General features: G+C 40.6%; 1 protein-coding gene across 2 annotated transcripts in view; it reads right to left on the bottom strand.

Moving 5' to 3' along the window:
- The window catches only part of CCDC175 (coiled-coil domain containing 175), a 268,009-nt gene that overhangs the window by 78,625 nt on the left and 175,204 nt on the right, over nt 1-14,180 (bottom strand). For both annotated transcript variants that reach the window (XM_069207017.1, XM_069207018.1), the window contains one exon: nt 5,232-5,370. In XM_069207017.1, the coding sequence (XP_069063118.1) occupies nt 5,232-5,370 (139 nt within the window). The remainder of the gene's footprint in view (nt 1-5,231; nt 5,371-14,180) is intronic.

Raw genomic sequence — 14,180 nt, 5'->3', positions numbered from 1 at the left:
GAGCAGAAAGGACAGGGTTTCTGCCGCAATGGCTTATTGTTATCATTGACTGATTACACATTTCTATTTTTAGAGGTGTATGAATATTCTGTAGCATTTAATTTAATTGACCTAACGTGACCTAACAGAGAATGACCACTTGGTGTCGAACCTTCTGTTGTACTTTGTGCATACCTTCTTAAGTAGTCAACCATATGATAACGGAGTGTCTACTTGTTAAGTGGAATGATCTTTAAAAAAAAAATCTATTTAGTCAGACAGATCGGGCCTTAAAAGCCATTATATCTTCATTTAGTCAGGTAACTATTATTGGAGGAACAAGGGTGAGGAAAGTATAATAAGTCTGTGACGTGGGGAATGAAAGAATTACCCAAAGGAATGCAGTTTGCCAACCTCCATAGTCTTAAAGAGGTTACAAAACACCATATGACACCCAGATGAAGCCATCAAACATGCTTATTTGATGAGGCAGCAATCTCTATAATGCTGATGCATCCACACATCTACCTTAATGGTGTATAACAACATCAAAACACCAGAACAAGCAGTACAACAACACTAAACTCTCTATGTTCGGCAACAACTTTACAACACCCCATGAGTTCAACCAACCACTTCAAACCACTTGAAAAAAATGAACATAGTCAGGCTCACATGAAACATGGCAAACTGAATACCACAAGAAGCCAAATACCTAGGAGGACATCACAGAACAGAAGTTACAGAAATGGCCTGGGCTAGGATTGAAGAGGTGGAAGACAGGTCTCTGGAGGTTGGAGCTGAAAAGGAGAGAGTGGGAGTATACCCTGAATCAAAGAACAATTCAGGAAGTCCTTCCTAATCAACACGATAGGGCAGGTACGTGTAGATGAGCTTAAGTAGCAGTAATGAGATTCAGTTGATGCCACTCAAATTTACGTTACTGCCAGTGTGTTCTGCATGTTTGTTGTTTATTCCCTTACCTCTTTGTGTTTCATACCTGTAGGTCTTATGGCTCTGCCAGTGTCCTTAAGGAATTTTGCAATTCAGGTTGCAACCTCCTATGCTCCCGAACTCAGAGATGGTGTCCTGGTACAGTCTGAGTTTTGCCAATGGCCTGTGATCTGGAGATTGGAGTAATTCTGTGCACTACTTGAGATCAATGCTTTGGGACTGACTAAATAAACTGATCCTTATGCATTCTTTGTTTCCTCAAAGATACCATCTTTCTGCTGTGAGCTGTTCCCTCAACACACTGTGAATATCTAAAATCCCTTCTAAATCAAGTAGGCAAAATGCTGCAACAGTGTTTATCTTCATTCTCTCTCCAACCCTTACCTTTTTCCCGCTCTGATGGCTCTTGGTATTGTACCTCTACCTAAGTGTTTACCAGTCTTAAAACCCATGGAGGAGACTGGTGGAATATCATCAGCTTTTAGCTGTCTGTTGTTAAAACACCTCTTGTGGACCATATCAAAAATGTACAGTGGGCTTAGGGTAGCCCATTGTTTACTATTGTGGCTTTCTTATCACTTTCATTTGCTTTTTTCATATTTAGTGGCTTGTCGTCTTCTTCATGTGTTTGTCCCTCCGCCAGAGAATAGCTCTTGTCTCCTTCCACCACTCACATTTAGAGTCCTTTTCTTGTAGCACTCAATGAGAGTGCATGTAACTTCCTAACCTCTACCATTATTCTGCCATTTAATTATTGACCAATACAAGGCAGGCTCCGGATTTTATCTGACTGTGCAGATGTACACTGTTATTATCTGTAGCAGCTTACTGGCCTCTCCGTTTCATTCCATACATAAGTACCTTTTCTAGCTTAAAGATAAGGTTAGCCTTGGCATCACAGGTATAACACTGCTATACTGAGTGCTCGGAAAGTGAGGACAAGCAGGCTCCAAGGAGCCTTCTCACTCTCAAAGCCTTGTTTGGGTTCATCTGGCCCTCCCATATTGGGTCCAATTTCTGCCACCCTAATAGGGTTTTCTACGGGCAGAACAGGATGTGAAGTAGGTAACTCCTTAATTTATACAAGGCACTCCCAGAGTGTTGTCTTCCTTACCACTCTCCTATGGGGGGTAAGATATCAGACTATTTTAACCAAAATATTGTTTGCAGTAATATCACCCTGCTGGAGTTTGTCATAGAAAATATGTCATGTGGGACAATATTTTATACATGATATTTAAGATACAGTATCTGTCAGGCAGTAGATTTGTTGACAGTATTCTGACAAACATCCATTGTGGAAGCACTAGTTAGAAAGAGCACTGCTAATAAGCCAAGCGGATATCAGGCCACTGCTCCAGAACATGAAGAACCCTGGGTTAACTCTTCTAGTAAATATTGCTAGCTGTCTTTGAAACACCAGGACCAAATATACTGTGAGCTCACTAAATGTGAAGAGCCTCTTTCTGAGGTTTGCCACTAAGTAGATGGCAATGCAAGTGCGACATCTTATTCTTCAGGGGTACTGTGTGTTATAATGCTTGATTGGTGCACAGTAAATGTATTGTACAGGCAGCATTATTACTTTATAAATGATGCAAGACTTCATATACAGTTAAAGGTTTACCAGCATCTCAAAATAATATTTCCTCTTCGCCTCACAGTAACTTTCAATGATATAAATGTGGACAATTTTACTTTTTCAATGAAGCAGGGCAGCCCAGAGAGCCTTAATACTATTGTCTAGGGCAGACCAGAATTGCAACACTATCCTTGCCTTTCACAAGCAGCTTTGAGGAAATGACACAGGAACAGTGGCCAAGTCCCATGTTAAGGTCGTCACGCAAACTGCAGCTCATCGCAGGGGGAAATGAAGATCGTTTCAAGCAAGCCACACAATCAATTTGTGTTGCTGTTGTTGTCTTGAACATTTCCCTAAAACTCTTAGCGGCAAATGTAGGTGAGAATGCCTATCCTGGTACAATCCTTCTTGGCAGCACACAGGGCATCTGCTGGAAATCAATATGATCAGATTTCCTGGATTACAGTGCTTCCTTAAATCCTATTGAGGGGCAACAGGGGGACACAACCATCAGATTCAAGTGCATCTTACTTAAACATTAGTTCAGTCTTGAATATCCCACACTGACCAGGTCCCATGGGGATGGCAGACGTCCCACAATATCACCATGGCTTATGGGTTCGACTCAGATATCCTTCAGCCAATCAGGTAATTGTTGCTGGGCCTCCGGCTGTTTCTGCCAAGCTGACCCAAGGACACGGGGATATTCATTCACATATTTCTTTTGTTTAGAAACAAATGTTCTGATTTGCTGATAACAACCTCAGTCCTATCATCCACCTGATCCACTCTTCGTCTCACTGAATTGTCTAACTTATCTAAACGTAATAACCATAAATTTACATATAATTCTTTTCAATAAATAATTTCATACATCTTGAGCATATATATAATATTTAATTGATTTATTTTCATAAAGCCAAATACAACAGAAACAGCAAGCTTTTTATCTGTCATATACATCACCTCAACCACCAAATCTCCATTTCAACAAAATGTGTTTTGTTAAATTATTCATGATAAACTTTCAAGCAATGGTCATCATATAATAGTAAAGAAAACCTGTGCATTTTTTGTGTTGTACAAAGTGCATCCCAACGTAATTACTTCAGTATTGAATTTGAATTTCTCCTGGATTAGTTAATAGTACTTCTTAAAAGCTTTAGTCTAAAAGTGCTTAAAAGAGGAACACAACACTACTATAAAGGCCAACGAGCGAGGGCTCAATCATTTCAAACGTCTGTGAAAGTTTTCTTTCTTCCATTTTACAATCTGCCTGACAGGAAATCCAAACCTATTGCTGCTAACTATTTAACTTCTTGCTACTTGTTTGAAACATTTTCTACTTATATTAGCTCCAACAACAAAAGATAAAGAAGAGAAATTAGTTGGAATAAATTACATCACATGTATTAAAGTAAGAGGAACATATTTTATTTATACCTGGGTTATCTATCTCTGGAAACGTGTCATTAGTAAATAAAGAAAATTGTTAACTTTTGTGAGATTTGTGCACAATAGTAAATGCTTTGATTGTTACTAATGCGTTGTGGTCCATAAGGTTTCCTAATAAATGTATTTGCAACATTGAGCTTTCTTTAAGGTGTAATTCAGTAAACCTATCCATGAGATTTGGATAAACCTATGAAGATGTAATTAATGATCAGTTTATTCTCACTGAGGAAAGTTCATCCCTCTTCCTTCATGACTCAACCCGCTGACCAGGTTATTAGTAATATTTCTTTAATTCCCTGTGTAACGCTCTCTTCTGTGCACTTTGTACTAGTAGAAACAGACACTGGGCAAGTGTTTAAATCGCTTGAAATAAAAACAAAAATCTTCAGCAAAAAAATAACCATAATTTTTTCATGAAATATAATGCACACACCATACAGCAAAGATATTGTGTCATGTTTTCTTTATCTCTAAATGTGGCTACGATATACCAGATTTCATTATACACATTTCCTGAGGGGAACAGGCACTCTCCATACCTAGGTAAAAAAGCTAAATCTTAAAATTCTAAAAGAACAACAAAAATCAAGTTGCCCGCATCTCTTGAATTTGTCAGCTACTGCCATAGTTCGGTGAACGTATGTCTGGTCGGAGATCATTCACATAATAGTAATAAATGTTATGTGTTTAAAAAATCTGTGTATTTTCCTGGCTTGGCATCAATGTAGTGGACTGAGAACACAGGCTTTGTGCCATGTCAGTTTTGCAATTTGGGATTGCAGCAGGACACTCAGCTTGCAATGGAAGTGCTGGGCGCACTTGGATGCATGGCCTTGGTGGGTGGCATAAGCTGTGCTGCTGCCCTCAGGGGCCTACACTTAGTACCTCATGCCCTGGGTACCTTAGTACCATATACTAGGGACGTACAGTGGCACCTAAAGGTGTTTCCAATTTTGCCAATGCATCACAACAGTTTTGGGAGAGAGATCTGGCCCTGTGCACTAACAACTTTGAAACCACATCACATACCGTGCAAAAAGTGGGGGCTAACCATGTCAAAAGAGGCCCTTTCTCAAAGTATGGCCATGACTAAAGAGATACACAAACCTGGCATATAAATAACTGAAATAATAGGTCCATCTCAATTCCTGCAACAGGTCCTGTTTATGTACCTTTATAAATACACAAAGATCCCTGGTGCTGTTGTTCATTTGTTCCAATGACAAATTAAAATGAATACAGAAGTTTGTGAATTACATACCACCAACTTGCTGTTTTATATCTTCATATTTTCTGGTATGCTTATCATGCTTATTCTGTGCTTCCTGTAGAATAGGAATCTTCATTTTCAACTCTTCTCCACCCTTTTCCAGATTTTCCTTCAGAATTTTTGACTCACTCTACATTGAAGACATAACAAATAATGCTCTCTTAGTGTAGTCCATGTGTTTTGATAATTATATTTTAGATTATGTATCATTGGCAAATGGCTACTCTGCTAAATATTTCTACTGCTGTGGTGTTGCTGCTTGCACGCAGTGGAATATGGAAGGTGATGTATGATGTGGTATGGAGTATGGGAGAGGTGGAGGTTCTGTGGGTGACAGTTGGGAGTTGAGTCTGAGGCGTAGTAGAAGCTGCATCCGTCTTTCCGAGTAGCGACAGAGTTGAGAATAAAGGATCTTGTGTATACGATACTGGAGTATGTAACTTTTTCACAAAGTGGCAGCAAATAAACTCTATGAGACCCATTTCGAGCAAGAGAAGTTAATGGCCATTGAGTACAAGAAGGAATTTTGCATAATAACTGGAGCAGCGCAATAACATTTGCACCTGTGTGAGGAAATTGGAGGTAATGGTTATTTGTATCTGGTGAGCACAGACAGTTACAGTTTACGGGTGCCACGCGGGCTGGCCTCAAAAGGAGTGATAGTCTTACGAGTGGAGTCACGAGAGAGGTGGCAGAAGCTGCGGTTACGCGAGACAGGCAGCTACAGCTGAGGCATCGGGCGTTCGACTTAGGAACCCTGGCGTTGGAGATTCAGCTTTTGATGAAGCACTGACGTCAAAGCGTGCACTAAGTGCGTGCAGATGCTGATGTCAAGTGGGCATTTTGGAGTGGTCGGAGGTTGTGTAGAAGATCAGCGGTATCCAGGGAGGAGTCAGGTATTCGGCATATTCAGTGCGTTGCTTCCAGTCAGTGCAGTTTACGGTGACAAGCACACCTTTTGGTGGATTATTTGCACTGTAGGCAGTGACGACACTTCCACATAAGGTTGGCATTACAAGTGGTGATACCCACACCTGGGGGTGATATTTGAATGTTCATGTACGATCACATTGCGCACACCATATGAAGCAAGCGCATGCGTAAAGGCGGTGATACGCAAGCCAGTAAGTACTGTTATTGTTGTGCTTCTACATTGGTGATATGCATACCAGATTTATGACTGAGTAACAACTGAGGGGTATGAAAGGTCCGCATAGCTTCAGAGTTAATGTTCACAAGTTTAGCATATTGTGGCATCAGAACAGAGGAACTTTTGTAATAATATTGTTACAGTGGGGAAAGTTTTTGGAATAAGTAGGAATTAATTGTAGCCATGTGTGCAGCACAAACATTCATGTTAACACCACCAATACCTTTCTTGCCAGAACCTCGACAGCCACACATGAAGTGGCAGGAGTGGAAGGATTATTTTTCTAATTATTTGTTTACTATAGACAATGAAACTCTTAACACCTGAAACAAAAAAGGAATTTTATTGCACTCTTTGGGTCCGGAGGGTATTAGGCAGTATAACTAAATGGAAAAGAAGCAGGAAAGTGCTGATGAGTCTTATGTTTATGAAAATGCTTTATATGATTTAGAAAATAATTATTCACCTACTCTTTGCTTAGCGATTGATAGACATAAGTTATTTAATGATAAACAGGAGCAGAAAGAGACAATAGATAAATATGTATCAGCACTAAAATAATTGGTGATCCCATGCAGATTTGGTCAGTTACAAGAAGATTTGCTCAGAGACAAGATCATTATGCATATGAACAACTAAAGGGTTCAGGAGAGGCTATGGGCTAGTGGAGATTCAACCTTAAAGTAAGTCTTGGCAGTTGTGAGGAAGGAAGAAATTTCTAATACATGTGCTAAGGCAGCTTTGGCGTATAGTAAAGAAGGCAAAGAACTTTGTATGGTGAGTGGCAAGAAAAATGGTAAACCATTTAAAATGTATTCAGAATTTTTTTTAAAAGTGCAGGAAGTAAGGATTCTAAGGTTGTAGATTCTTATGCAAAGAACACAAATAAGGAGGGAAATCAGAGTACGTTGACTTGTTACAGGTGTGGCAGTTGTGAGTATTTAGCAAACAGTAAGAAGTGTAGAGCAAGAGACCAGAAGGAGGGAAAAGTCCAGTGTATGTCAGTCAGTCAAAGTACTTTATTCGGCAGTTGCCATAAAAGTACAAATTAAGATCAAAATTCCAAAAGTACAAACAGAAAAAGTGAAGCACATCTTACATATGTTACCAAAGAAAAGGATAACAGAATAATCTTATCCAAATTCCTCTTTCACAAAAATCCCAATATTCTTGTCAAAAAGATTACTAGTTTCATGCAATATAGTACTAAAAAAGAAAAAACTGTTTAAATACCTTAAAATATATAAAAGGTAAAATTTACTTCCTCTGAAATAAAAGCTATACTAAACCACATATATAAGGTATACAATTTTAGGCATAAGATGATCTAATAAAATTTAAAACCTGATAACAAATTGTGTCATTTGGTAATTTCTGAAAATATATCAAAGCTTCCTTATAATGGATTGGTCTTACAGTGCGTAAAATGGGTAAGATAAAAGTATTTCTAGGGGAGGCATAAAGAGAGCAAAACAGAAAAAAATGAGAAGTGCTTTGTTTTGATCTGGCATTGCAAGGGCAGGGTGGTAGATCTTTTTGCCAAATACACTGCTTAGGAAAGGCCACCTTAAAATGAATCAAATTTAGTCTAAAGAAAATTAAAAGAGAATATATTTTTGGGCATGCAAACCAGGTCAAATAAGGTTCAATATGTAAGGCCGTAACAATCTGAATATAGGAATCTAAAGATTTCAAGTTGAAACAGCTGTGGAGTCTTATGTGCAAAGTATGCTCAGAGTGATGTGCTTTCAACAGGGGCTTTGCAGATTTGGTTAGCATTTGCGGTTCTTCACACATATACCTAAGCCCCAACTTGTCAAAAGATGATTGCAGGTACGAAAGCCAGGGAATCCTGTTCGAGTTAGCCAACTGTGTGCATTCAGTAATACATTCCTGCACAAGACTCGCCGCTGGGTTAGTCCAACATTTAATCCACAGCAGAAGGGGGGCAATAGAAACCGTGTCCTCTAAAAAGCTTTGGCCCACTTCCTCGTGGATAATGATGTTTGCTATACACTTAGGTACCATCAATAGTCTGCGCATAAATTTATTCTCAATACATTGGAGAGTGGGAATTTTAATGTAGCCCCAGACTCCGGCCCCATATAGGGCTACTGAGACACACTTGGAGTTATATAGTGTCATAATCTGAGAAGACGGTCTGTGGCCCAGTTTACGGGTAAAACGAAAAATCGCTTCAGTATTCCTTGACATTTGCTGAGTCTTAAATTTAAGGTGAGTATTCCAGAGCATAGAAGAACTTATATGCATACCTAGATAACAGAAGTCCCTCACCTTATTTATGATATTGCCCCCCATGGTAAAAGTTTTAGATTTTGTATTTCGGGGGCCACATGTCATAACAAATGTCTTTGAATAATTAACTTTTAAATCTAAGTCCAACATGTAGTCCAGAAAAAGATCCAGCAGGCCTTATAAACCATTAGCAGTGCGTGCAATAAGTACAGCGTTGTCTGCATATAGTAAGACTGGGAGCAATCTCTGGCCCATCTTTGGCACATCCTTCCCGTATTTTGTAAGCCCAATAATATATATCAAAAAAAGAAAGGGGGCCAGGATACATCCCTGTCGCACTCCGCTAAAAGAGGGAATGGGAGCAGTTCTCTGACCCGATGGGCCATACTGAACAGACACCTTTAAATCCATATGAAGGCGCTTTATGAGATCCAATAGAGTCACATCACATCCCAGAGTTTCCATGATTTGCCACAACTTCTTCCTGTTTACCAAATCAAAGGCGCTAGATAGATCAATAAAAGCCATATGAATTGGCTCCCTTTTGGCAATAACATATTTGTTAAGAATGAGATGCAGGTTTAATACTTGCTCGACTGTGCCCAAACCGGGTCGAAAACCAAATTGAATTGGAGACAAAATCTGTGTCTGTAGCACCCAATCCTCCAGGCGAGATAAAATCACGCTACCCAAAATCTTAGCTGTGGAATCAATCAAAGATATAGGTCTGTAGCAGGAAGGGTCTTGCCTATTGCCCTTTATAAAAATAGGGATAATAATTGCCAGTTTCCAAGAAGGGGGAATATTAGTTTTAACAACATTTCTTAACACGTTTGTTACTAGAGGGCCCCAAAGATTGTGCATGGATTTAAAAATGTCAATAGGGACACCGTCAGGTCCGGGGGCCTTCCCTTGTTTTGAGCGATTTATAGCTCCAAGGATCTCTTGTAGGTCAAAAGAAATATCTAAGGTATTTATATTGGGATCTATATTAGTCCGATTATTGATGTTTACCTCCCTGGTCTGGAGATCATTGTCTGGATCAAATACTTTCCTAAAGTGGTTCAACCACACTTCTTCAACAATAAAACAATCATCAACCTTAGTATTACTATCCATAAAATAGGAATGATTGACCACTTTCCAGAACTTTGAGGAATCCTTCAGGTTGGACGCAGCCTGGAGCTCTTCCCATGCCTTAGACCTTATCTCCAATTTCCTTTTTTCCAAGGTGGCCTTATACTCGGCCCTGACAGATTTAATTAAATGACGGGAAGAAGAAACTGATTTAAGGGTATCTTTTAGTTTTTTGTGAGCAATAGAACATGCGGAGTCAAACCATTTATGGCCTGGCAGGCCCATAGTACGCCTGTCCACCACCAGGGCATGCGAAATGGCATTACTTAGAATTTCAAATTCTTGAACAATATGTTCATGATCAAGCTGCTGCGATAAACATATATTAATGGAGTCAAACCTAGATTTTATGATTTCTTGATTGAAAATCATTGGGTTTATTTTATCCCACTTCAGACGTAAACCAGAGTTTACATGAAAAGAAGTATTTCTTCTCAAACCCTGATCCCTGGGTACCTGGTCTATAGTTAAGTTAATACACAGAGGGTTATGGTCACTGGCACAATGGGGGATTATTTTAAAATCACGGATTAAATGATAATCTGAGGAGCCGATAAGAATAAAATCAATGATGCTCCCCTTCACATTCCCTGTAAACGTTGGAACGTTTAGGGATTCTAGTGCCATTTTCTCCCTAACATGAACCAGATCAAAATTACATAAGAAGGAGTTCAGAGCTTCTCCTTCGGGTGAGTGGGTAAAATGAATTAACGATTCTCTACCTTCAGTGGGAATAGCACACAGTTCTAGGCTGTCCTGACAGCATAGGGAGGTATTAAAATCGCCGACCCATAAGACTACTAAATCTTCATCCTGCAGTTTAATAGAGGAATCAATGAAATCCACAGCGTCCTCTAGTGTTCCATTAAGGAGCCCGCGTGGGACATTATTATAAAAATTTAATATCAGAATACCTTTACACCCCCTAATAGATAATAGAACAATCGTAAAATAAGGAGAGGACCAAATTAAGGAAGCCTTCAGAGATGGTAGACTTAAAGATATGAACATTAAAAGACCTCCACGTGCTCTTCCCATTGTAGAAGTTTCTGCCAGCAGGTAGAGAATTGTGTACCCATCCAAAAAGAACTTATCCTGAGACCAAGTTTCCTGTAGACAAATTATGTCAAAGGATGATATAAAACTCACCCAGTCCGGATTGTTTATTTTAGATCGGAGCCCCGCAATATTCCAGCTAATCAGGGATAGAGGGTTTGATCCCGAGTGAGGTACTAATCCATCGATATTGTTTAAATGGGTGCTGCCTGAAATCCTCTCTCTTACTCCCTGAACTAATTCGTCATGGTCATCATCAGTCGATAATCTCAACGGATTCTTGTGGTCCGGACTAGTGATAACCTTCAATCAATCATTTTCGTCAAGAGAATTAAAGGACAGAGGACAATTGTTAGTGGGAGCGTTTGCAAGCGCGTATGGCTTAACAGGAGCTAAGCTGTAATAGCTAGGGACAACACTGGTACAGTGAGGAAAAAGAGAATGGTCGTAAAAATGACTTAACGAATGGATTTGTATCCCTTTGTCTGGGAAATAAGAACAATCTAGGTTTGCCAAGAGGAGATCAACTGAACACGGGTTAGCAAAATTAATTACGACACAGTCTCTGTCGTCCCTATTTCTTCGATGGCCCACCTGCCTCACTCTACGTGCCATAAGGATCTTCTTATTCGGATGATATTTAGCCTTAAATTTAGATTTCAACAAATAAACAGACTTCCTAATCTAAGCTTGGGTGTCTTCTTTTTTGTTATTGTCTAGGGGTGGTACATTTGATAACACCAGAACATATGGAATACAGTCAGGAGGTAGATGCAAGACATCTGCTTGATTAATAGGGTTATTAAAAGGTGGACAATTTAGGCCAGGTAGAGTCGCTTCTTTAGAAGTTGCTTGTGGCAGACTGGACACGGCACTACCTAGACCAGGTATAGCCGAAGGTCTGGCCATAGGTGGACCAGCATCGTGGGATGTCAGAATGGGTAGTTGATTTACCTTTGTTGCCACATCCCGACTTGGTGCCATTTCCTTGCTCAGTATTCCTGGATTTGGTGACTGGACAAGGGTATTGAGGATGCTATCACAAAAACAATCTAGTTTTTTGGTAATCATGATAGTAAGTTTCTCCTCTAGAGTAGTACAAAACAATTTAAGTATGGAATCTATTACATCAAAAGGAACGCTATGAGCATCATAACTCTTAAGATGTTCATTTGGAGAAACCAAAACGGATGGTTCATTAGGATTGATTGCCGGTGTGATATGTAAGCGCTTTTTCGAGCCTGACACCTTTGTTATACTCCTGGTCTTTTTGCCTGCCCTCCTCTTCTTCAGTGGCGGAGAAAGTGCCGGGGAGCATTCCAGGGACGAATTAACACTATGAACCGAAGGTTTAGATAGAAGTGGTGGGGGCATATTACATTGAGCAGATTGTGTTATATTGATAGGCGAAGCCAATGGAGGTAACCCATCCTTTGAATTAGTAGTTATATGGACAATGGGTTCCAATGGGGGCTGCTGAGCAGTGTTTCGAACAGCCCCAATCCTTTCTTCAACTTGCTCTAGTTCGGATTCAATAGCCCCAATCACAGAAGATAAATAGCTGGTAATAGAAGGCTGACATGAAGGGCTGGGCTCACCTTCCCGCTTTTGCAGATTAATCTTTCTCTTCCCCATTTTGGATATCGATCTCCCACAAACTCCTTACCGACTTCCGAAAGAGTTTACCACCAGACGAGATAAGAAACGTTAGAGGGGGGGCCCAGCCCAGCCTATTCCGGTCGATGACGGGCCCGTGGGCGCAGCCCGTGCGCTTCCCGCGAGGATGAGTTTAAAGGGCTCCTGCTCTGGTCTCAGCCACCGCCTCCGCCCACAAGCGCGTCCTGCGAGGCAGGAGCGCGAGGATGAGTTTAAAGGGCTCCTGCCCTGGTCTCAGCTGCCGCCTCCGCCCACAAGCGCGTCCCGCGAGGCAGGAGCGCGAGGATGAGTTTAAAGGGCTCCTGCCTTGGTCTCAGCCGCCGCCTCCGCCCACAAGCGCGTCTCGCGAGGCGGGAGCGCGAGGATGAGTTTAAAGGGCTCCTGCCCTGTTCACAGCTGCCGCCTCCGCCCACAAGCGCGTCAACATCTGATGAAGATCAGTCTGGGGGGGATGACTGCATCCTGATAGTTAATAAGGTAGTTTTGGTCATAGACACGTGTTCTAGAAGCAAACCAAAGTGTGAGGATGTGGTGGCTGGTATTCCGGTAATCTTAGCGGCAAATTCAGGATAACCTTTCACGATCATTAATCAGGAAATGTGGAAAAATAAGTTTGAAGAGGCCACTGGAAAAGAATTAACAGATATTCTAACAGAGAGCTTCATGGGGAGGCTATACCTATGGTGGGGTATAGAGAGGTGTCATTCAAGTTTAAGGGTTGCTCTGCAAATAGGAAGCTGTATGTGGCAGAAAATGGCCCTTGTGTTTTGGGTTGGAGGGACCAGAGAAGTTTAGACATTATTCTGAATCCCAATAGCAAGGAGCCAGTGTTGTTAATGGAGGAGACTGACAGTGTGGGGAAAACTGTGGACAAAGAACTACTGGAAGTTTACTCAGGGAAGAGTGGAACATTAAAAGGGTTTAAACATCTGATTGTACTTAAGGAGAATGCAGTACCAGTGAATTATAGAGTGAGGCAGTTGCTGTTAGTGGTCAGAAAGAAAATGAAAAAAGAATTGTTAAGATTGGACGAGTCGGGTATCATTGAACACATCAAACCTTGAGAGTGGATGTCTCCGGTTGTGGTTGTTGCCCAAAAATGGCGAGCTTTGTTTGTGCATAAACCTCATAGACGTGAACAAGTAGATCCTGGTTGGCAACTACCCTTTTCTGAAGAATAATGAGTTGTTGTTAAAAACAAAGAATATGAAGTGATTCTCGACAGTAGATCTTGCATCTGCATACCATCAAGTGTCATTACATGAGAAGAGCAGAAAGATCACAGCATTTGTAACTCTGTATAGGTGTTTTCAGTTTATTAGAATGTACTTTAGACGTTTGCCACATCAGTTTTTCAGAGATTGACGGCAGAGATTTTGAAAGGAATTGATGTAGTTCTGTACTTTCAGGACGATGTTTTAATAATGGGGTGGAATAGACATGAGCATGATGAATAGTGGACGTGTGTGTTAAGGAAGTTGAAGTCCGAAGGGTTAACAGCAAAATACGGAAAATGTAAGTTTGCAAAAGATCAGGCTACATATTTAGGGCATGTCACTTTGGGAGATGGGATTTCACCTAAAAATGAGTTTGTGATAGCAATAAAAGAAGCCCCAGTACCAACAAACACAGATGAGCTGCACTCATTCTTGGGTCTTACAGAGTATTACTCCAAGTTTGTAAAA

This window comes from Pleurodeles waltl, chromosome 9 (genome assembly GCF_031143425.1).
Source record: "Pleurodeles waltl isolate 20211129_DDA chromosome 9, aPleWal1.hap1.20221129, whole genome shotgun sequence".
NCBI classification, from domain to species: Eukaryota; Metazoa; Chordata; class Amphibia; order Caudata; family Salamandridae; genus Pleurodeles; species Pleurodeles waltl.
This window is presented reverse-complemented; position numbering and strand designations above follow the sequence as displayed.